At 39.7% G+C, this 24,635-nt stretch overlaps 2 protein-coding genes and 1 pseudogene across 2 annotated transcripts in view; 1 reads left to right on the top strand and 2 right to left on the bottom strand.

The window, feature by feature from the left end:
* Positions 1-6,878, top strand: part of LOC114565939 (uncharacterized) — an 8,205-nt pseudogene extending 1,327 nt beyond the window's left edge.
* per2 (period circadian clock 2) overlaps positions 1-20,126 on the bottom strand; it is a 70,931-nt gene extending 50,805 nt beyond the window's left edge. The window contains exon 1 of the mRNA XM_028593276.1: positions 20,094-20,126. The gene's annotated coding sequence lies outside the window, so the exon portion shown is untranslated. The remainder of the gene's footprint in view (positions 1-20,093) is intronic.
* On the bottom strand, positions 10,818-14,926 carry LOC114565938 (uncharacterized). The gene is made up of 10 exons (XM_028594284.1): positions 14,794-14,926; positions 13,782-13,893; positions 13,602-13,682; positions 12,936-13,116; positions 12,696-12,785; positions 12,472-12,549; positions 12,207-12,267; positions 11,767-11,805; positions 11,494-11,681; positions 10,818-10,999 (listed from the first exon to the last, which is right to left on the bottom strand). Exons 1-10 carry the CDS (start codon positions 14,829-14,831, stop codon positions 10,818-10,820), a joined length of 1,050 nt encoding a protein of 349 aa, XP_028450085.1. The 5' UTR covers positions 14,832-14,926.
* Positions 20,127-24,635: the final 4,509 nt, after the last annotated feature.

The raw sequence follows: 24,635 nt of genomic DNA, 5'->3' as shown, positions 1-24,635 counted from the left end.
CTGCTCATTACGTATTCATCGCCTATGGTGAAATATTCAAACCCAAAACGTATTTTTGGTTGCACAAGGATTGCACCTGTAGCATTGATGATACATCAAATGGACTCCAGGTGTCCAGAGTTTCATTGTATGCATATCCATGAATTTAAGCCCGCCATGTTTGTTATAAGATGACTGTCGTCTATTAGAAATAGATAGACTGTGGTGTCTCTGTTGCTTATTTGTAAGTGAGCAGTGAGGGAGGCTAATAAACATTCATTGTTGTCCTGAACATTGAACTTCGTAAAATAATACCCAAAAGCATAGGTCTGTCTGTCTCTATGTATGTTTGTATGTCTGTCTGTCTGTCTGTCTGTGTAAAGTTAATACAAATCTGTCATGTACAAGTTTCTCTCTGTTTGTGTTTCAGGTTGAAGATGGCCCAGAGAGGTAAGCCTTTACAATTGATAATCTAGGAGCATTAGGCGAGTGTGTATGAGAAGATAGTATGATATTAAAATACATAACTAACAATGACACTTTGTTTATTACTGATTTATTGCTGACCAGCTTTTTCTTTATTATTAAACAAGAGAGAAATACAAATTAATGAAGAACAAAGGGAAACTTTGAAAACATTTTTGAGGATGGAATGACACGGGTTGGTTCCCCCTCATATCAAGAGCTGCATCAGCTACTGGTTTGGAAACCAATGTCATAGAAGTAAGGTTTACTTTAATTCCACTTACAATCAAATATATCAAATAAATACATAATTCTTCTGTACTGCTGGTAAAAATCTAAAGTTTTTGTTAACATCCCTTCTCTTCTCTGCTTATCTTCATAGTTGTCAGATTTCTCTACCAACCCTTATAGAGTTGGCTCAGGGTTTGCCTTGACCAGCTCTCAGTTATGCTGTTATAGTTTTAGACTGCCGGGCATTTCCTTCCTTTGACACACTGAGCTCCTCTCTCCTCTCTCTTTCCATCTGTGTTCATCCATGTCCTAGAAATGCTTGTTACTAACCTAGCTCTGGGGAGCTTATTCCTGGAGTCCATATGTTTTCACCCAGCAGTTTTCTTGGATTAGGATGGCATCTAAATCTATGGTTGCAGCTGCTGATGGGGTCCTGCTCAACGCCCCTGCAGTGCCCTGTTACGTCCTGCTACACCCAGCTACAGCCTGCAGTGCCCACGTCCCCATGCCCCAGTGCCCTGCCACGCCCTGCAGTAACCCTGCTACGCCCTGCTGTAACCCTGCTGTAACCCAAGTTATGCCCTGCTACGTCCAAGTATGCCCTGCTACGCCCTGCTATGCCCTGCTACGCCCTGTTATGCCCTGCCACGCCCTGTTACACCTTGCAGTGCCTTTCAGTGCCCTGCTACGCTTATAAACGGACGGACACACACACACACATACACACACAGTAAACCTTTGGGGTAATTATTGTAATTGTTGGTATTTGTAAATTATAGTGTGGTCTAGACCTACTTATCTGTAAAGTGTTATGAGACAATTGTTATGATTTGATACTATAAATAATATATTTGAATTCAGTTTAATTGGTGTAATTCTTTTTTTGTGTTTTCCTTTCAGAACTGGATTGGTAACTACAAGAGGTCCTGTAAAACTTGTTCTAAGCCAGGGCCGCCAAAAACAAAACTTTACAGAAGAGAGCTGTCACCGTGACAATCTTTTTTTGTCGGGACATTCTCAAAAACAAAGGTGATGAACAATATTTAATTGATGCTTTTAATTGTTATACTAAATGGATTGTTGTTGTACATAGCGCTTTTACATCAGGGGTTCATAAGGGTCATTAAACAGATTTTCAAGAAAGTATTTGCAAGTATTTCACAGACTCAGTGTAAGACTGCTGTGTCTATTGAAAAGAATCATCAGGTGATCTACTGCAAACGTTATCTTGTTTTGCAGCTGCGTTGTTGCAGGGTTTTACAAGCCAAGTGAACCAGTGTGTTGGACAGATTGTCAGATTTTCTCTGTATGAATTTACTATATAAAGAGATGCTGACTCTATGGTGTTAAGTTTTCTGTGCATCTATTTTGTTCTCAGGCACAATGAATGACATTAAGGGTAGGTGGTCCACATTGAGGGAAGATGAAGAAGCAGTATGTTCAGGAGGCAGCAGCACTGAAGGCACATGGGCAGACACAGGACCTTAGCCCTGAGATGAGGGAGCTTAAAATAAAAGGGCATCTGAAGAACCTGAAGTTAGAGGTTTGGAAAGAAGCCCTTTGCTAGGCATTAGTGGTATCATTATAGTATTAGATGTAAGGATGATTGATGGCACCAGTGATGTGAGCAGTACATTGTGACAGACAATTGGAGTGTTTATCTGTAGATTATTTTAGAATTTGAAAAGAATTCATCCCAAATAAAGATTCCATCTGATTTTTAAACATCTAGGGTATACTAAATCAGGGTCCTCCGATGATTCACATACTCAAACCATATCCATCCAAATGTATGTTATAAGCAATTATTAAACATGAAATGGCAAGCATAAAATAAATAAAATAAAAGAATAAACACTGTAAAAACCACAATTAATCTGTAAAACAAAGTAGTTGGGTCAAGTGTTTACAAGGCTATCAGCATCAAATATTCTCACATTAAAAAGATTGTCGAAGGCTTATACCACCCCTCTCAAACAAACTTTTTACTGGTTGGGCTAGTCTATTCAGATCAAGGTGGTCAATTGAAACATTAGTAGTCACATATGGCTATGAGTCCATTAGACTCCATGTATATGGAGCTAATGTATAGTTTATGTAATCTCCATAAGCACTTATTTCTCACCTGTGACAACACTGTTTTCATAGAGATTGCCTAGCCTGTTAAGAGTTGTTTCATCAGTGTATGTTGGATCTTTAAAATTAACGTTTGTCCATTTTGTTTATAATCAATTATTTACTATTTTGTGGTTTGCTTGTTTCTCTAAATATTATAAAAGGTGTCCAAGCTTGAGGCTCTGGGTGTGGACGGCCATTTTATCCTTTGACAGTCAAAAGGCCAGCTTAGAGGTCTTTGAAATGAGTAGCAAAAAAGCCACTGTGTTCCTTGACTCAACGGACACAGTGATCAATTTTGCACTGCATTTCAAAGGTAATATTTGTTGTATGAAAGTCCACACAAATGGACTCAGCCCCATAATAGTGCAAATATACATAAAACAGTTTTATGGAATTAATTGTTGTCTGTTTTCACATCTGCAGCCAGCTCCTCAGCCGCAACACCTACTACTAAAGAGCCCATCAGTGTGCTTTTTTGAAAAAAGTACAAGATCTTTTCAACCAAAGATATAGTAAGCATACGTTCAAACACTTTTTTATTATTATCAAATTAATAAATTATGTATCTTATGTACCCATCAACCATAAGATTATGACACTTTAACAAAACTAGCTTTCAACAGGAGGGAAGTCAGAATTATCCAACTGTGTAACATGTGCATGCATATGTGCCCACTTCTTTCAGAGGAGGCCGGAGGTACTGGAAGGCTCCCCTACCAGTCCATTGTGAATAACGATGATGTAACAATCAAAGTTGCTGGGCTGCCCATTGGACTTCACATCAAGAAGCCCTCCTTCTACGGAAGAAACCAATTAGAGGCCATTTTGGCAGCTGCTGAGCAAATTTCATTTGAAATAAGTAAGTGATATTAACAGTGGCTGTTGTCTTTCTTCACTTGTGTTCCTGCAGACCATTTGGCTCTATGCAAAGTTGGGAAAATAAGTTAACTAAAGAATAATACAGGCCTTCATGTGAGTCTTTGTTAAGTGCTGGGCCATTGCAGACATCCAGAACAGCTTTATTGCATTTTATGTCTTTGACAGTTTGTAAAGATTGTTACAATATTCCTCAGTTGGAGTTTTTATCATTATGGGGGGTGGCAGTAGCTCAGTCTGTAGGAGTTGCTGGTTGCTGGTTCAAGTCCCAGTACGGACCAAAGTACAGAGTGTGGATTGGTAGATCTAGAGATGCCAGTTCTTGGGCACTGCCAGCAAGGCACCGTACCCCCCCACCCCCCTACCGCAGCCCACTCACTCTGACTCTCCATTTGTGCATGAATAGGTCCTGAGCATGTCTGTGTGTGTTTCAGGCCAGTGTGTAGTGATTTCTAACAAACAGAGTGTAAATTGTAATTTCCCACTGGGGATCAATAAACAGTATAAATTAATTAAAATTATAGTATAACACGTTTTCTAAAAAGGCACCTCTTCAGAATATCCTGTAAGTGTTTAGTTAAATGTGACTGGGATGGCCCTTGGCAATGGTTTACATATTTTTCATGCTCATTAAACTATTAACTATAAACTATTAAACTAATCTTCATTGATACTGCTATGTGATTATTTGTTCTCCAGTAATGCAGGAAGACCAATTATTTGTTATGCTCATATTACACATGTTTTCCTTTTTCCTAAACATATCAATTAGATACAGCACAATGCAACCCCACTGACATGGCAGAGGGAATGTCCGAGCACATGGACGCGCGAAGGTACGCTGAGTAATAAAACATTATTACCTCCTGGGAACTGCCAAGGTGATCTTTAGCAAGGCACCGAACCCTCCCAACTGCTGGAGATCAATAAAAATATGAATTAAAAAATTGAATTAAATTTAAATGAATATTTAACATTAAACTTAAGAAGCACATTTCACTACATATGTAACTTTTGTAATTCAACCTCATTACACAGCATATTTGACCACTGTCCACATGTCTGATGTAAATTATATGATGAAATTTTCACCTTTGTGTCATGGTTGAATGTCTTTAAATCAACAGACGCAGCAGTTTGCATCCAAAAGAAGTCAGTGGAACAGATCTTTGAGGCTATGTGTGGAAATGGTATTTCTTGCAATCTTAATACATTTTGAAAAACAATTGCTACAAATCATTTACTTGTTTGAAAATTACAATATATAGATACAATATTTATCCAAGTGACATTAAACAGTTTCTATAAGCTTGGTATCCTGATCATTTCACACTTTGAATTGGCTGTTGAGATTTAGATTTAGATGTTTACTATAACCATTGACAGTATAAATGCTAAATTAAAAATTTTTAATTAAGATTCAAAATTTGCATCTAGAAAGATGTTATTGTGTTTTTTTTTTTATGTTCTTTAGGTGCACAGCAGATGGAAGGAGAGTCCTCAGAAACAGCCACTAATGTAGCCATTGTGATGACTGAAGATGAAGGTATCTGTCCAAACTGTGGTTATATATATTTAAGGAAGTCCAATTGATACTAATAATGCCTTTTTCAAGCAGCAAAGATAAAAACAAGTAATTTCAACAGATTACAATACTGCAATATGTTTCACAATTACAATTACACAGGTGAAAACTGGTTGAATTGGATTGAACCTAAAATGCATTTGATTTAGGTGCAGTCCAGTGGAAAAAAAGAAGTTGAAACAACTGAAAATAAAATATAAGAACAAGGTTCTGACATGAAAATTAGGGATATTTCCATGTACAACTAAAAAGGCCAGGCCTGTTATCTATGGGGAAAAACGACAGTTTTGTGTTTTTTTGACCATGGTAACGGTTATGCTGTGATAAACTGAGGTGCAGGTCACCTGATAAAAGGTGTCACTAAATAATTACTTAAATTATCTCCCTAATTTAACATTTTCAGAAATTATTTTTTCATTTCCCAGCCCCCTCAGCTAGCTCGTGAGACCGTCCTGATCTGGCGAGCTCCAGTTTTCCACCGCAGATCAGTCTGGTATCTTGAGGCAGAGAATATTTGGAGCCGATAGCCAAACGACCGGCCCAATCAGCGTTGGTTTTGAGGCGGGTTAGGTGGTGATAGACAGATGGTTTATCCAATCAGCTAACCAGTATTATCAGCCAGCGGTAGCCCTAATTCTGTTAGCCGCCGCTAATGCTTTTTTTCTCTTGGATCCTTCTTTTGGAATATGGTCCGGGAACCTGAAATGGTGCCTTTTATTCCTAAATTCTCGTTACACAAACGGTAAATCTCCTTTACCGACATGTTGCTTGCATGCTGAGCTAACGAGCTATGCTTTGCCTGCAGCAGCAGGGGGGGCTTGTGGTTGTATTTTCATACGCTTCGTGGATCTGATTGGTTGATTTGGCCCGTCTATCACCAACATAGGTGATAGACAGATAGTTTATCCAATCAGCTAACCAGTATTTCCGCCCCTTCCCAAAAGTTCTCCAACGGAAAGTTCCCAGATGGATATGCCGAGCAAATGCGGCGATCCATCTGGCGGAGTCAGGTTACCCCTCAGCCCCTCTGATTGTCAAACCAGCGCAATTTAAATGTCAACTGGGCTCCACAGTCTTTTCTGACTTATTTTATTGTTATTTAATTTTGCTTGGTGTTTAACCGTTAAAAATCAGGGAGATTTTCATTTGGCAAAAGTTGTAAATGAAATGGCTGCCTTAGAGACATTGTTTTATATATGTTAATGATTTCAACTAACTGGCTTCACTTCCAAAATATTTATGTTTTTCTTTCGGTAGATGGAGGCAATTTGTGCTGTGTCTGCCGCATACATTTTGACGACCAGAAGAAGAATGCTACAAAGAAGTGGCGTTCATGGTCTCAGTGCTCAGTGTGTCAATCATGGTCCCACACTGCCTGTGGTTTTAAAAGAAGCATGTGCCTTCATTGCCAGGGTCAACACACCATGCAAACACCCTGATTTCTAGTAGTCTATATCTAGGTCCATTGCCACCGAAAATTCCACGGATAGCCATCATTTTCAGCTGATGTCCATCCCCTTCCTGTTTCTTTGTGTTGGCAGTAGTTTTTGTGTTCTCTGCAGGGTAAATCCAGACAGCTAGCTAGACTGTCTGTCCAATCTGACTTTTCTGTTGAATACAAATATTTACGTATTTAACGCACACAAGTTTGAGGTTTTTTACTGTGTTGATGGCCCCGACTGCATCTCTACAAACACACACACTCCGCTTAAAAAGAACCCTGGAGTGTTTGGTCGGAAAGTCCGCTTGAGTGAAAGCTCATTTGAACTCTGGTGCATGTCTGTAATGGATTTGGCCGGCAGCCTTGAGTTGACACGTGATTTAAAGCCTGTTAACATTTATTAGGTGCCTGTTCATCATTTTCATTAAAATAGGCTCCTTGTGAATCTTGCCTCTACATGCCTTTTTGGATTACACTTATATATTTTAATTTACCCTAGTTAAAATTCTTTGTACTTTATTGTTGTTTATTGGCTCCATCAATGTGGTCCCTTTCAAACCGTACAATGTGGGGAACATTTAAAGTTATATTGTACTGAATTGAGTACACATGTTGGAAATAAAAGGTATCCTATTTCTCAGTTTCATTATTGGCTTACCTATTCAATACCCAGGGTCACTGTATGATTTGATGTTTTACATAACTTAAACTTATTTTCCACAGTCCTACTACCCAGACTGTTAAAATTTCCTTGTTTATTGTCACTAGTAGGTATTTTGCAAAATTGATACTGAAAAGAGGGTTTATGTCAAAGGGATTAGTAAACTTGTGAAAACGTGGGCATACAGTTGAAGACTACACTTTATTTCTAATTTAAAAATAAATTAAAAAATAATGGTTGGATTTTCAAATGTGCAGCATGACATTAAGTATCAAAAGAAAATATGAAAAGTACAATTGATACATCAACAAGATAGAAGAAGAAAAGCTACAAGCAAAGAAAGGAAAAAAAAATAAGATAAAGATACAGAAACGTAAGTACACTACACAACACAACCCAACAGCTAGCACAAGACAACCATTGTTTTCATTGGTTGCTATGGACGCTGCTTTAGCTGAGGCTGAAACCATAGAGGCTGAAACCAGCTAGCTTGCATCATGGCTTGCATGACGTACTTCCGCTCACAAGTATTCTTTACTGTCACGTGTTAAGCTTTTCTTTCTAACGTTTTAGAGAAAATATGAAAGTGTCCGTGACAACTCAACAATATGACGTGTTTATGTTAAGGATATCCGTTTTAATTATTATCCATCGATTCTGAGAAGTACATTTTATTACGTCAGTTTGGATAGCGGAAGGCTAGGGCGCGTTCAATCATGGTTAGAGCTGTCCGCCGTGGATGGGCTCCATTCCGTTTCAAATTGCCGCCGGGTCGGCCGCAACCCACATCCAAATGCCACTAGACTATATCTCTATTAAGAAAAGACGTTTAATAACCTGTGATTGTAAAATTTTATTTATGTCATTTGATTGTATACTTAAAAGAATATGTCGCTGGGGATATGCTACTTAATATTAAATCAGCGTTCTTGAAACATAAAACAATTTCTACATTAAGTAGGCCTACCATCTGGTTGGATTTTACAGTAGGCTAAATAGGCTATGCTAGATTTGCCAAACATAGCTGAAGCATTTAGTTGCTCACAGTGACAGGGTGTTGGAAGGAGGAAAATGTTAAGAGAAAAACTAAATATTTGCCTTTTGTAAAGCTCAAAATAAAAAATTTCAATGGAGGAATAGCCTACAGAGAATAGAACAGGGCCCTAGGGCTACACTATGTGTCCTCTTGGTTTTGAATAACACTAATAATACACGTTTGATTTACAACCCTAATAGCAGCATTAACATAATAGCCTATGCCATGTGTGTGTGTGTGTGTGTGTGTTAAATATTTTTACACAGTCAGAAACAAACAAACAAACAAAAAGCTTCATTTTATATATTAAGCCTTGAAAGTGCTCTCTGAAAGAGTGCACCTGCTGGCTTGTGTCTGTGAAATGAGAAAATTAAAACTTTGTTGTAGAGTTGAACCAAATACATTGTTGGAAAGGTCTTGTCCTGGAGAGTAACATATGTTAGTATAAAGATTCTTCATGGCTCCTGCTTTGAATGACCGCCCTTTGAAACATCCCTCTGGTGCATGTTTAAATGCTTGTAATTCAGTAACAAAAGGGGTTAGAGACATGGGACCAAGTGTTATAAAAAGCTATTGGCCTCATCTATCAAGTCATTATAGTCAACAACTGGGGGTGGTGTCAAATACTGTTAAAATGTAATTTAATTAATTTTAACCAATTTAACAATTACATATTTGAAATATGATTACATAGATGCGTTTACTATACACCTAAACCCCTCACTCTACTCTCATCTCAATATTTACAACCTCCAATTCTAAGAAAAACTGTAATGTTTTAAAAACTACAACTCCCTGTAGCCACGCCATGTAGCTTGATACAAATCAGCACTACAGTTGTAGTTCTTCTGGTTTGCAAATTAGGGTTGTAAACTAGGGTTCTGAAAAGATATATCTACTGAATATTTCAAATATCTAGTAAATCCGAATTAGTAATTACACAGCATCTAGATGTTCTGTTATGAAAAAATGTATATGTTGGTTTATTTCAGAAATATAGAGCTCAACATTGACTACCCACTTTTGAATGGCTCTGCTTCCGGAAGTGTTTTTCCCCATTCGAAAATAGCTGATAGAAAGTTTTAAGCCTGTAACCATGACAACCAGCTACAGATGAATAGTGAGCATAAACCATTTGATTCGGCAAAAAAAAAAACATTTTGAAAACGGCAAGAAAAGGCATATATATCTATGGAAAAGGCAAAGGTAGCCGTTCAGATTTTTGCGGGTAAACGTTTCTATGGTAACAGCGAGATTGGACAATCAGAGACGTTGCTGTTACGCGTAACATTGTGGGTAGTGTTGTTTTTTCAATGTACTTCCGAAAACCTTCTGCTACCAAAGATTGAAAAAAACTTTATTTAAGTATCCTTCTTAGAAAAACATACTGTACAGATACAATATTATGGTTAAGTGTTAAGTGTAATCATTCAAAACACCAAAGCTGGCTATACATTGAGTACAACAACGCTTTAAAAAGTTACTTAGACAGCAGCTTCGACAAAAAAGTGTTTATTTATTGTCCAAAAACAGCTTGTTTCAATATTTTTTTTTGGTTCACATTGGCAGGACTGTTCAGAGCTCAAGAAAAACAAACATGGATTTTTTTTGCAGTTAGACTAATCAACTAATCAGCAACACAGCATCAATTAGATCCTGATCAGTTACAATGAAAACACACAGAACCTAAACTGTCAGTTTGTTGAATTTTGGTTAGCGCTGAATTAAGGAGACATTTTGAATGATAAATAGCAAAGCATACAAGCCTGCTCAAACTATTCATTAAAAACCAGGAAGCAGCAAACCAGCCCTAGTTATGAGTGCTTACAGTGCTAGTTGCTGTCATTATCATCATCATCATCATCATCATCATCATCATCATCATCATCATCATCATCATCATCATCATCATCATCATCGTATACCAGTGTCTGTATGCTTGACATGGGGAGGTCCTGAGACAGGTAGGGGGTTTCTGGGACGACATAACTACATGTTGCAGGAACAATGTCTGGTACATGTTGGTGAAACATCACAGTGGCATGATGTAGCTTTCTTTCCAGCTGTTTGAGACGTTGGATTAGAGCAGCTTTTTTGCACCAGGCTGCTCTGTGTCATTGATGGCAGAGCACAGAAAGGCATGCTGCTGATTGAGGTGTTCAGTTACAGTTCTCATTTCCTGGTAAAGCATGTGCTTTTCCTCAGCTGCCCGTGTCCTCATATGTAAGACATCAATTCCACGCCTTTTCAGACTCCTTGAAACATCATCTTCTTCAATCTAGTAGAAGACATAAGGAAACAAAGTGCTATCTCATGTTAGCAGGTGGTTGATGAAAATGATTTCCAGGTAGTTGTGGTTACTAAGCGGTTGTCAGATGGTTACTAGAGTGATTGCAGTGTGGTTACTAGGTTTAGGTAACTAGACTTACAGTCTCATCAGAGCAGAAGTAGACAGGCCAAGAGGATCGCATGCTTCCTGAAAATCAATTGTTGCAGGGAAGATGCTCATCTGCGGTGGCCACTGAATACGGTTGTATTCCTTGATTGCTTGTCTCAGTCTCTTGTTGGCTACCTGCTTGGACAGTCTAATGGCAATGCCCTGCCCATCTGAAACAAAGTTAGAAAACACACATGCAAAGAAATTAATTAGTTTGTATTATGGTCCTTTGAAAAGTTAAAATTCAAATCTTAAAATTCTATCTACTTATTTTATCTACTTATCCTAGAGCTGGGCAATATATCAATATTATATTGTCTTAGATTTTGATATCGTAATATCATAAAATGACATAAGTGTTGTCTTTTCCTGGTTTTAAAGGCTGCATTACAGTAAAGTGATGTCATTTTCTGAACTTACCAGACTGTTGTAACTGTTCTATTATTTGCCTTTACCCACTTATTCGTTATATCCACATTACTGATGATTATTTATCATATATTATATTTTATCATTTATCTAAAATCTCATTGTGTAAATATTCTGTGAAAGCATCAATAGTTAACACGACACTATCGTTGTGGTATTGATATTTTGGTCAAAAATATCGTGATATTTGATTTTCTCCATATTGCCCAGCCCTAACTTATCCACAGCACTTTACCTGGATATTTTCTTTTCAGATAGAGGAGGACTGCTCTCTCCCTTGATTCAGTTCTTGCCTTGCATATAAGTTGGCCTCTGAGGTCACTGTCAACATCTTTAAGGGTAGACTGGAAGTCGAAATCAGATTCTTTCCATCTTCTCCCAATGCGGTGTTTTGTTTCCATGTTCAGCAGAGAGTTCTCAATTCTACAATGGTCATCAAGTAAATATTATTAAATGTTATTTAGACACTTGATCAGAGAACAGCAACAGACAGATACAGCCTACTTACTCTGTTCCATCCTCCATGTACAACTCACGAGTTCCAGATCTATACATTACAAGAAGTACAGCACAAGAATTCAGTAGTTACCTACCAGAAATCATTACTGTGGTACACCTGACCAAACACTGTAGAAGTTATAAGGAACTGGTACTGCAGCATTATAGCAACTCTTCATTTATAACAGGAATCTTCAACAGGGGGTCTTCAGAGTCAATGCGGTGGGGGGTCTTAAAATGAATCCAACATATTATGAGTTGAGCTGCTTATAGGTGGGCCTATAGGTAATTAATAAAAACGTTGGAAGAGTTCCCTAAAAAATATGCTGTTATTGTCTCACTCATAGCTATGTAATCACACCTAGTCTTCCATGTTGAAGCACATCAGTAGGTTACTTAAAGATGGGTGTAATTACTATATAGTCTTACATCAACACATTGAAGTCTTACTTGAACTTGTAGAACTGAATCAGCTTGGTGATGTAGTCCCTTTTCCATCTACAGACAGTGTCTGGAGAACAGATAAAGACATTACTACTGCTATAATAAAGCGCTTAATTTCATGTTACTTCTTTACCCTCACAGTTTACAGGATTGTCTTTCATTACTGTACATGGAAAGGTAAGTATAACATATTTGCAATAGTCTTTGTTAATAATATTCATGACCTTATTACAATATTAAAGACATTCACACATTCACTTCAGTTGCATACGTATTGGTTTCTGTTTCTGTTGGGCTAGTTTGATCTCCCTTTTCTTCCATCTCTCCATGTCTCGCTCAGAAACCAACACTAGGCAACAACAAAATAACAGGAAACAAGACAATTAAAAAATAAAAACAGTCATTGCTACATACTCACAAAATGCGCTTGTAAATGGAATCTAAAATTCTTCCATTCACAACTATTGTTGACTGCTTCTTATGTGCAGGGTTTACCTGGTGCCTCTCTGATGACAGATGAGATGTCTTCTTGAGCGAGAATTGATATTTTCTCTGCTCTGTCTAATCTTTGCAGGAGCTGGACCTCTGTAAAGAAAGTTTAATGTACTGATGCTTACCAATTTGTGTGCGATCAGCTTAACTCCAAAATATATCAAATGTTTAGACATTAAACCACTTGGCACAGTGGTAACACTGAACAACAAATTTAGACAGGTTATACAGCAGTGGACAAACCCAGGTCAGTTGATTTCCTCCGTCCATAATGTAAAAGGGCATCAGTCAGCAGGTCAAGGCGGTGAGATGGAGTCATCTCCTTTGTGACTCTGGCAAATCTTCGGAGGAAAGACCACAGCCTTTCCATTCCTTCCCCATCTGTGAGCCCAAACCCTTCAAGCCGCCTGGTGCTGTACTTGATCTGTGATTAAAGCAAAGTCTTAGAATATCACATGCACTGGCACTAAGCATTATCCTACTACAGTGGAAACTGCTTATCGTGATCATGGTTACACCCTGACCTTTCAGACTTGAAGGGCTTGGGGCAGGAGAGGGCCCTGATACAGTTTATGTTATTTTAAATCAGTAGCAAAACTGTCCATTTCATTACTTTATATTAATGTAATAATTATAGAAATTAGATGTTAATCAGCATAAAAAATAAACAAAAATAAAACAAATTTGCTTATAACAATCAACTTACAGTTATTAACTTGACCTGGAGAGATATGAACACTGTAAGCGGTTTCCAATATATCACTAAAAAGTGCATCTCTGAAACAAGTCAAACACTAGGTGGGGAAATGTTAGAATAAAGATTACTTTAAGGCATTTGTACTTATCTCAGGTGTACAGTGGATAGACATTAAAAATGGAGGCCAAAAAGAGAGCAAATTATGAATTTACCTGGCAGGGCAATTTGTGTCCATAAATGTGAAAAGCTGGTACGGCCAAGGAGATGTTTTGTGGTATGCCCTCCCCGGATTTCTAATTGAACACAGTATGGCATAATTTTGAGTTAATTTGTCAAGGTCTTTAATCGAATCAATAATTCAGTTTTACACACACAAAAAAAAAAGTACTTACACGCAAATGTGAGGCAACAACACAGGCAATGTCATAGACTACTCTGAGGTGTATGTTCTTGTCCTCACGTCTTCGAAGAAGCTCATCAATGACATACAGAGGATAGGCTAATCTATTTCAACACAAAAATATGAATAATCAAACACTTCATACTGAGGAAAAGTGAAGACTTAATAAGGACACTCAAAATCATACAAACATATAAATAAAATGAAAATTAGAATGGTGGCAAGGTTTAAATTTTGCAATATTTTGAAATCTCCCATATACATTCCATGAGATTCATATTTGGTGATTGAAAAAAAAATGTATAAGCTGTTTCCCAATTCAAGGTCTGCAGCCTTGAAGGCTGCCACTGTAGACCGAATGGCTTATGTTAGGTTCATGTTATCCCACGCATTGAATATTGACTGAGTCAGTAGTAGGGCTGGGCGATAAAACGATAACAATATGTCTCGCAATAGACACGTAATCAATATCAATAGAAAATGCGGCTGATAAAACGTTTCATAACTTGTTTTTCTTCATCAGAAGAAACCAGAGGTTGTGAAGCAAGTTTGGCTGCATGAACAAAGGTACTCACTCTCTGGTAACCTAGCAATGTAGGGAGTGACACTCTAACAGCCAATCATGTAACAGTATCAAGTTTGGTTCCGCCACATCACTGTCTCGTGTTCTTCAATAACAGAACTGGCGTGGAGTGATAAGTGGAAAGTGAGTGCCGCAGTGAGCGAGGAAATTGTTGATAAAACAAAGTCAGTATGGCAGTTTTTGGGGATTTTATAATTCTGACCGTAGACAGACCAATGTCATCAGACCGTCGTCTCCACCAACACCGGTAATACCACAAACTTGTTTTACCACCGTAGCAGCTCCTGGTCCTTATTTTAAATAGGTCATAAAAAAATATCAATAATTATCAATATCGACCGATATGAAACACTTATATCGTGATACAGTTTTCAGCCATATCGCCCAGCCCTAGTCAATAGTCATAAATGTCACTACTTGCTTTTCTCCTTGGCTCATGTTGACAAACATTAGCGGCATTTCATGACGACAGGAAGCTCCAAACCCTCCTGTAACATCAAGTTTCTTTGCTTGTTGTTGGGACCTCAGAACATTGCCAGCCTTGAAGTTACTGCAGTCCTAAAGATTTAAGGAACTATTAGATTTATGAGCAGAATAATGGTCTTCTTCCAGGAGTTACATTTAACATTTCATGGACTCAGATTTTTCAGTCCTAATACAGAATTCTGCAACTGTGACTAACCTCGTTAGGGCTTTGAGCTGTCAGGATGTGAAAGAAGGCATTCCTCTACATCGTTTTCATCAACAAACATGCGGGTTCCATGAAATGGCTCAACCACACTTGTCCCTGAGCTTTGCTTCCGCACAAGGCCAAAGTTGGCATCCAATGTCACTATCATATCTCCATCTGCCTGGGAAACAAACATTTACAGTAATCCTGGTTAATCTCATACAGCCTTCATAAATGCAGGTTGTACCAGAGAACACCTGGTTGATACGCTCATACTAATATTGTCACTATTTTATTATAATACCTTATACAACAATTAACTGATTTTGCGATATAAATTTAATGCCAAAAGGTCAAATATAGTTAATCAAACAATAACCATGCTAGAACTACAACCAACCTTTGGAAATGCTGGGCATGTGGTCCCATCATCTAAGTGTGGGCAAACATCTACCAAACTTCTTTGTCGAAAGTGGTAATGCCTAAACTGGGATATGGATTCTCCCACCAGGGCTCTGTAGAGTGCGATAACCTACAGTATAAGCAGCATTTTCACATAAGTGAAAACCTTTACTTTTCATACAATTACACTTCCTAAATAAAGTCCAAGGTGATGGTAAGACATTATTTTTATAGAAAAATATCAATAATAACTTTGCATGTAACTATATAATCCTAGACAGTTCCATAAATAATAATGATGCAGTACAATCAAAGTAAAAGGTCCAATTGTCACATCTATGCGGACTGGTCAGTCTTCCATGAAAGTAACTAAAATCTTCACTTCACAAACATGACTTCTAACTGACCTCTGCAAACTGACTTACCTCTGCAAGTGTAAGGTTGTTTTTCCAGCGTAGGGTGTTGCAAAAACCCTCAACAGAAACCTGACACTCGAGTGACAGACAAACAAAAAGCTCTAGCAGAGGGATGGAAAAGGCTGTCTGGGGCTTGTCGGCTGTTGCTGGCCAGAGCCCATACCGTAGCAGAGTGCAGGCTTCTGGTTCACACACACACATATTGACAGTGACGGTGCAGAGCTGTCCTGCCAAATAAAAAGAGGGAAATAAAATAAAAAACATAACAAAGTACTACTATAGAGACACATACATTACTCCACATTTAATAGGACTGGATTCCTCAACTTTAAAATTAAATACATTACATACACATTTTTTCAATGTAAAATGACAAACCTGTGCTGATAATTACTTTCATGTCCTTCATGTACACAGCATGGGTGCTATGGCCTTCAGGTAAGTATAGGAATAACCCCAGGAAAACGGCTCATAGTAGGCATTCTGTAAGAAAGATTCATAGCTCTAGGAAAGTTTTTAAAACAACAGACTGAAGACACAAATAATTGATACAACACAGTGCTAAAATATTACCATAACAATTTAAAATTACTTTGAGTTAGTTATATCTGTATGTATGACTGCATGCTATTATTCTTACATTCCACTTATCAGGTAGGTGCAGTGAATTTCTGTGAGTCCTCTTCAGACAAGCCTCACAAAAAGACTGCAGTTGTGCTGCACTCAATGCACCTATAATCAGCATCTTCTAGGCAGACAACACACTGCGTAGCGATTGGTGCTGAACATTCAAATGACACCTTAAGCATGTCATCCTTGACTGCATCCCAGGCATGAATCTCTCTCTTCTTTGCCTTACTGTATGCAGTCTCAGAACATGAACTAGGTGCCACATCATCAGATTCAACCTGAGGTGTAACAGATGTGGAAGGGTCTGAAGGATGGGTCTGTTTGGTGCTGGGTTGGGGAAGACTTTGACTAAGGTAAGAAACCTTTGCACGGCCAGCGATACACCTCCTCGCCACCTTAATCTTAACGCTCCTGAAGCGTGCACTCTTAATAGCTTTTCCCATATCTGAAATCAAAATATTTGGCAATTATTTATTATTTAATAATGTAAAGTGCACTCCTTGCTGGAATGAGGAATATGTGATAGATAGATAGATAGATAGATAGATAGATAGATAGATAGATAGATAGATAAGCACAAAGAGTGTGCTTTTGGGTACTATTATTATTTATTTTTATTTCACTCAATAGGCGTATGGTATAGCGTTATTGAAGCGTTAATGAGCAGCTACATGCAATAGGCCTTACTATTTACACTGTGAACAGTGTGGAAAAAACTACTCTTTACACTGTGAACAGTGTGGAAAACTACTTACTTTCAAGCTAATGGGGACATTTACTAAAACAAAACATGCTAATTAGTAACGTTTTATGCTAACGTAACGAATGTAGGCTAATAATACAATAACGTTAGCTAACGCAATTGCAAAAATTATTTCATGTCAACACTAATGTCACGCTACACGATATATGCAATAGGCCTTACTATTTACACTGTGTACATTGTGGAAAATTACTTAATTTCAAGCTAATGGGGTCATTTTCTAAAACAAAACATGCTAATTAGTAACATTTATGCTAACTTAAAGCAAGTAGGCTAATAATAGAATAACGTTCGACTTACGTGCAGTTTAGTGTCCCAAATTATGTTCAAAAAACTGAGTGTCCCAAATGAAGAGGGTCTTATTTGAGACAAGTTATGGTAATGGTTATGGTTAAGATTATGGTAGCACAGGTGGTTTAGCAGGTTCATAGTTAATTAAGGACGTTGTATGGGGAATTTGGGACACTTAACTGCACGTATACCATAACGTTCTCATGTCAACATTAATGTCACGCCATCATAAAAAACAAATTCTGTATTGTTTTCGCTTATTGACTAAATAATCACAGTTTAAAGGCTCTCATTTTAATGGTCTTACCTGTGTATACATATGCCGTTATCCAACAGACTTCCGGTTAGCGGCGACCTGGATTGCTCTGGGATTGGATCTGGAGTCTTCTCGTGTATTTATCCGTGATTAACCATGCGAATGGATGATAACAGCCCTCTGAGCCTACCAGTAGGCGCAGCAGGCCCCTGCTGACCCATATCTATGAGGCTGATAACCACTGATAACGCCCATTCAATCCAATGATAACATTCGAAGCGGGTGGTATAAATTAAATAGGCTAAACTTCAGCTGGAGTCCGATTTACTACGGCAACACTGTTGACCGCATCAGTGATCTCTTTTCATCCCGCATTCTTTCTACAGCCTTTAATACCAGTTTTCAGGCTGCCAAATAGTACACACGTTAGTGCAAATGAACCGGAGATATCAGGGTTTCAATCTCCACCTCTGAAAAGTGTTGCTTCTCAGCCGGATTACGTCTCGCCATGTCGTAAATTGTAGGGGCGAGGCCTCAAAACCCAGAATATATTGGGGCGTGATATTTAAATGACGATCGTTTCCAGCCGCCGCATTTATCAATGTACGACCATTTTTACGCTCGGATTGGTGTGATACGAACTTTTCATGAATCCCACGTGAAGCCTGTCGTAAGATGATTTCTGTCGTAAGAGGGCCATTGGCCCTCATTTATCAACCTAACGTAGAAACCAGCGCAGATATGAGCGCAGAAATCATCTTCGACGGGCTTCACGTGGGATTCATAAAAGTTCAGATCACACCAATCCGAGCGTAAAATGGTCGACATTGATAAATGCGGCGGCTGGAAACGATCGCCATTTAAATATCACGCCCAATATATTTCTCGGTTTTGAGGCCTCGCCTACAATTTTACGACATGGCGAGACGAATCCGCTGAGAAGCGGCACTTTTCAGAGGTGGAGATTGAAACCCTGATATCTCTGGTTCATTTGCACTAACGTGTGTAGGCCTACTATTTGGCAGCCTGCAAACTGGTATTAAAGGCTGTAGAAACAATGCGGAATGGAAAGAGATCACTGATGCGGTCAACAGTGTTGCCGTAGTAAATCGGACTCCAGCTGAATTTTTTTTTTCCTATTTAATTTATACATCCTTGATGCATTTTCTATAGTCCTAATAGTAATATACAGGCTTATTGCAATCTCTTAGGCCTACATGGTGTACCTATATTTAAATAAACACACGGTAGCGGAGTTTATGCAGTGTCTTTTATTTTACTCGTGTTTTTTTTTTATGAGTCAGAACGAGTCGAAACTTGCGTACACGAGTTCAGACCAGACGTGAGATTTGATCGCAGCCTACGCCCACGTCCAAATTGATAAATGCCGAGCTTTGCGTAGGAATCGTCGTACGCCTGTTTTAGGTCGTACGCATGTTTCATAAATGAGGGCCAGTGTCTATATTATTGAAGATAAAGCACTTGCATTAGTGCCCACTCTGTCAAGTGGGCACTAGCCTACTTAACAAAAATAACTGACAATACTGTTTTGTATTACTTAACACTGCCAGCCTAATAAAAGTCCACAGACAGCTTTTTATGCTTTTCACACATCAGCAGCCAGTCAGTTAGAAGTAATGCAGTTCCTTCATCTAGTGGGCATGGAGGGATCACCCTCAAACGGACACCTATGGCTGTGGAGATGTGTGCCTATGAACGTATCACTTTATGGCACTTTGAGCCCAGACTGCCTCAGTCTGTGAACACACTACCTCCCACATGCAGTTTGTCAGTGACATGTAGGCGGGTGTTAGCACACCAAAATGAAAACTCATGAATTCTGCCACAAACGTGACGTAGCCCGCAGATGGCCTCGTCTCTTCGTCAGAAGGAACATTGTTGCTGTTGCCCACTGCCACCAAACCCGACTGAACTGCCAATGATAAATTGCATTAGCCAGGTTATTTTTCATGCCAAACTAAACCAGGTGACATCTGATACTTTAGACTGAAGACAGTGGAAGTATTAAGCCTGGCATTAGGTTTACTGCTTGCCAATGTTTTGTCAGACAATGTGCCAGAAAATCCAAATTGAGACAACTCTCAACTGGGCAAACATTCTCCAAAACAAATGTTAGGCCTTAATAGCTTAAATTGGAGCAGTATTTTTCAGCATCAACACTATGACAAACATAAGGGGGTGTTTAGTCTATATCGACGATGTTTCATTAATGGGATTGTTCCGGCCAGAGGTTCGGCAGGATATCCTTCATTTGCGTCCGGATGTCACTCACCTTCCGCTTTCTTTGTGTTGACATTCTAAACTCTGGTTCCCTCACTAACAGGTCGATTCGGGAAACATCCTCCGAGCTAGAACCGACAATCAAATTATATTTATCTTTTATTTGAATAAAATTCTTATCACACACTCAACAGCCATTTACATTTTTTTTTTAATTTAATAATAAAACAAGTTCCTTCCTGAGTCTATTTTGCAGAGGCACCGTACCTGCGTCCAGCGCTTAGCGGCACCCAAGATGATCGTGATTGGTTTAAAGAAATGTCAATAAACCAGAGCACGTTTGTCTCCTATCCAGGAATGCTGTGTTAACTAGCAGACCCTCCTCTGCAGCACTGTGGAGATAGGTCTGGCAATGCGAGACAAGGGGGTTAAATTAACTACTGAGGCGCTGCCGTTTTATGGGAAAGTATTGACTGGTTAAATCTAATGGTGATTAGAGAAGCTTTAAATTAAGACAGTCTCCTCCATAGTCTGTTATGATGCCATGATGGTTGGTTTGGTCAAATGCCCAACCTAGGCATGCCAATAAAACCATACATCTTCATAATACAAGGGATTTTTCTCAAGTGAGTTGAAGGGCTACAGATTAAGTACAGTACAGATTAAGAGAGATTTTATCCGCCACTGTGCTGAATGATCCAAAGGTCAGCAGTTCAGGGCAGTGTTTTATTATTCCTCCAAATCAGAAGGATGTTTTGATACTATTTTTTGGTCATGTTAGTTTCATAGGGATTCCATTTGTTACTCATTTTGGGATTCTGAACAGCTTCTCAAAAGGTTACATTTCCTTCATGACCCCAATTCACATATTGAAAGATCCTGGGAGGCAGATGACAGGATGTACATGCCCCTTTTAGGAATAATTCCTCCTATTGATCAGTGGATGCTTTATAACAGAATTCTGTCCACTTCTAGAGCCTGACAGGATCCCACTCCCAACATGGTAGTCGGATATTAGTCAGCAGGCTACAAGCACCACTTCACACCTCAAACTGCACTTGTTCAGCTCCTCTTCTAATGATGATTATACATGTATGACATGTCAATGCACTTTTGAATGAAATAAGTAAGATAAATTAATGTTATCCACCATGTTAAACAAAAGCAAGGGTGGTTTTGAATGAAGGCCTTAGTCCTCAACAGTTTGATAAAAAGAGATGAATAGACGGCGTTACATAAATGTATTAAGCACCAGTTGTTTCCGCACTGTCAAATTGGTACTTGTTACGTCCCTCATCCGTCTAGGGGTCAGAGGACGTAAACAATTTAAAATAATAACCCGGTAGAGAAACAAAGGATATCCGGCAACGCTTCCAACAAGAACTTAAAGGATTTATTGTACAAACTAAACACAAAACGATCTTCAAAAAGAAGACGAATCAACCAAACAAAACAGAACATGACTGGCCCACTGGCTCTGGTAGTTTGCAGACTTCTCTCTGTCCTCTGGCTTCCACAGCGCCTTCACCCTTTGGCTTCCACTGCCCAGCACCACACACTCTGTCTGGTACCTTTAACACCTTTTGCTGATTAGCAGATCAGCAGCAGCTGCAGCTCACACCTGAAGGGAATCACACACACACACACAGACACACACAATGACACACACACACACACACACACAGCGACAACACAGCAAAACAAGGCACGTAACACCCCCTCCCATAAGAAGAAACCCCTCCTCTCTTACTCACGCTTATACAACATCACAAATCAACACATCACTAACAAGGTTCACCATCATTTTCACATCACCATCACTGACCCACCGGTCTAGCTGGAATCCCACTCATGTTCGTCCAAGTAGTCTCACCCACGGGACAGCGCATCAGCCACGATGTTGTCAGATCCCATCTTGTGTTTGATGCATATGTTATAGCCCTGAGCCAGGAGGGCCCAGCGCATCAAACGCTGGTTGCTGTTATACATCTGGGCTAAGAACACAAGCGGGTTATGGTCAGTGAATACTGTAACAGGAAAGGAACTGCATCCCACGTATACTTCGAAATGCTGTAGGGCAAGGAGCATGGCTAAGGTCTCCTTCTCAATAGTGGAGTAGTTCAACTGATGGCACTTGAACTTTGTTGAGAAGAAACAAACAGGATGACACACATCCCCATCACCGTCCTGTAACAACACCGCACCAGCTCCAGTGGCACTGGCATCCACCTTAAGCTGGAAATGTCGGGTAATGTCAGGCACAGCACAGGAGCACTACAGAGGAGAGACTTAGCAGAGTTAAAAGCATGGTCGCACTCATCATTCCACACAATCTGGTCAGAGGAGCGACTACTACCGAGAAGTTCTTACAGAAACAGCGATAGTAACCTGCCATGCCCAAGAAACGCCGCAGTTCTCGCCTAGTGCTGGGCACTGGTAGCGACACAACAGCAGCTACCTTAGCGTCCACTGGCCGGACCTGCCCCTGACCAACCTGCTTACCAAGGTAGGTAACGGTAGCCTTACCAAACTCACACTTGGCCAAGTTAAGGGTGAGAGAGGCGTCCGCCAGCCGCTGGAATACGGTTTCCAGACTGGACATGTGACTCTCCCACTCACTGGAGTAGACCACCACATCGTCAAGATACACACTGCAGTTGGGTACATCCCCTAATACACGCTGCATTAGGCGCTGAAAGGTGGCAGGCGCGTTCTTCATGCCAAAAGGCATCACGGTGTACTGCATAAATGCATCAGGAGTGACAAAGGCTGATACTTCAGAAGCTCGCTGTGTCAAAGGAACCTGCCAGTATCCTTTAAGTAGATCAAGCTTTGTGATACAAACTGCTGGTCCAACCCTGTCAACACAGTCATCCATTCGGGGCAAAGGGAAAGAGTCTGACACAGTAACAGCATTCACTTTGCGAAAATCCGTACAGAAGCGAGGACTACCATCAGACTTAAGCGCCAACAAGCACGGAGAACTCCATGGACTATAGCTGGGCTTGGCAAGGCCATTCTCTACCAGATAGCTAACCTCTTCTCTCATGGCTTCCCTTTTAGCCAGCGGACAGCGATAGGCATGCTGTTTAATGGGAGCGGCATTGCCCACATCAATGTCGTGCTCTAGCACACTTGTACGTGATGGTACGTCTTGTAAAACACCAGGATACCTGCCTATAGCAAGCTAATCACATCCTGTTTGTGAGGCACGGGGAGATAGGACAGCTGCTGGTCGATTGTAGACAAGAACTCAGAGTTAGCTAGCCTACCACACAGATAACCTTCACGGGGTGTCAACAAGTCGACCTCCAGCTCAGGCCGAGTACCGACGAGAGAAGAAACCCCTACCACAGCAATGTCTGAGGTCTTCTCTGGCCCTCTCAGGTCAGTGTCCCTGGGATGAAAAGATTTCAGCATGTTAATATGACACAAACGTGTCTTCCGTCTACGCTCAGGCGTACGGATAACATAGTCTGTGTATGAGACTTTACCTTCCACCACGTACGGACCTGAGAACCTGGCGGCAAGAGCAGAGCCTGGTGTGGGCAGCAAGACTAGCACTTTATCGCCTGCGTCGAACTGCCGCACAACTGCCTTCTTGTCAAAACGTCTCTTCATGTTGACCTGAGATGAAGACAGTGACTCCTTGGCCAACCGTGTAGCAACAAGGCACGTAACAGTACTGAAAAGGGAAATTAAGGTCTTGGGCATATGGGAATCACCTATTAACTGAACTACTATCTCAGGTAAATGCTGTAGGCTAGGATGTTTTTCCACCTTTATTCTCCAAAATCATTGAAAGTCTGCCTTACATCAAAACTAATGTGTAATCCATTTATACCTAACGCTTTATATTGTCCATTTAATTTTAAACAAAAATGCTTGTTTTTGTTAAGGGGCTCTAACAAACCCTGCATTTAGCAAGTATCTGATCCCTCTCTAACAAAACAAGAACCAGGTGATATTATTCACAGTTCATTACGATTTCCTACATCAGCAACTTTTTTTTGAAGTCAATCAGCGGTCGGAAGTGATTCTGTCCCTCGACCTTTGCTTAGACGGAAGAGAAGGATAACCCTCAATCGGACACCAAAAACTACTGATAATTTGGATGTATCTACAGGTGCACCATTCATTCTTTCCAAATTAATCCAAATAAAGTTTGTCTTTAGAAATGTGTAGATGACAGAATGGATACTGTACAATTATATCTTAAATGCCCCCATTTCCTGCTCGACTGTTAACATGGTATCCCTTTATAGTACTGGAGCCCCATCTGCCTCCATCTGTGAACACACTCCCTCCCACATGCAGGTTGTCAGTGATGTGTAGGCGGGTGTCAATACTCCTATGTGCAAACTCATGGAATTTTCTCTAACCAAACGTGAAATATGCCACAGATGGCGTCAGCTTTCCATCAGCAGGTACAGCCTTACCATCTCCCACCACACACTTCCTATGCCAAATTACATACTGCGTCATTAGGTAGTTTTCATTGAATTATAACTAATACTCTAATAATGCAACAGCCCAGAAGAGAGGTTAGTTCATTTGTCAAATGACAAAGCAGATTATTTGGATATCATAACTG

This window comes from Perca flavescens, chromosome 12 (assembly GCF_004354835.1).
Source record: "Perca flavescens isolate YP-PL-M2 chromosome 12, PFLA_1.0, whole genome shotgun sequence".
Classification (NCBI taxonomy): domain Eukaryota; kingdom Metazoa; phylum Chordata; class Actinopteri; order Perciformes; family Percidae; genus Perca; species Perca flavescens.
The sequence above is the reverse complement of the archived record's forward strand: the minus strand, read 5'-3'. Positions and strand labels throughout refer to the sequence as shown.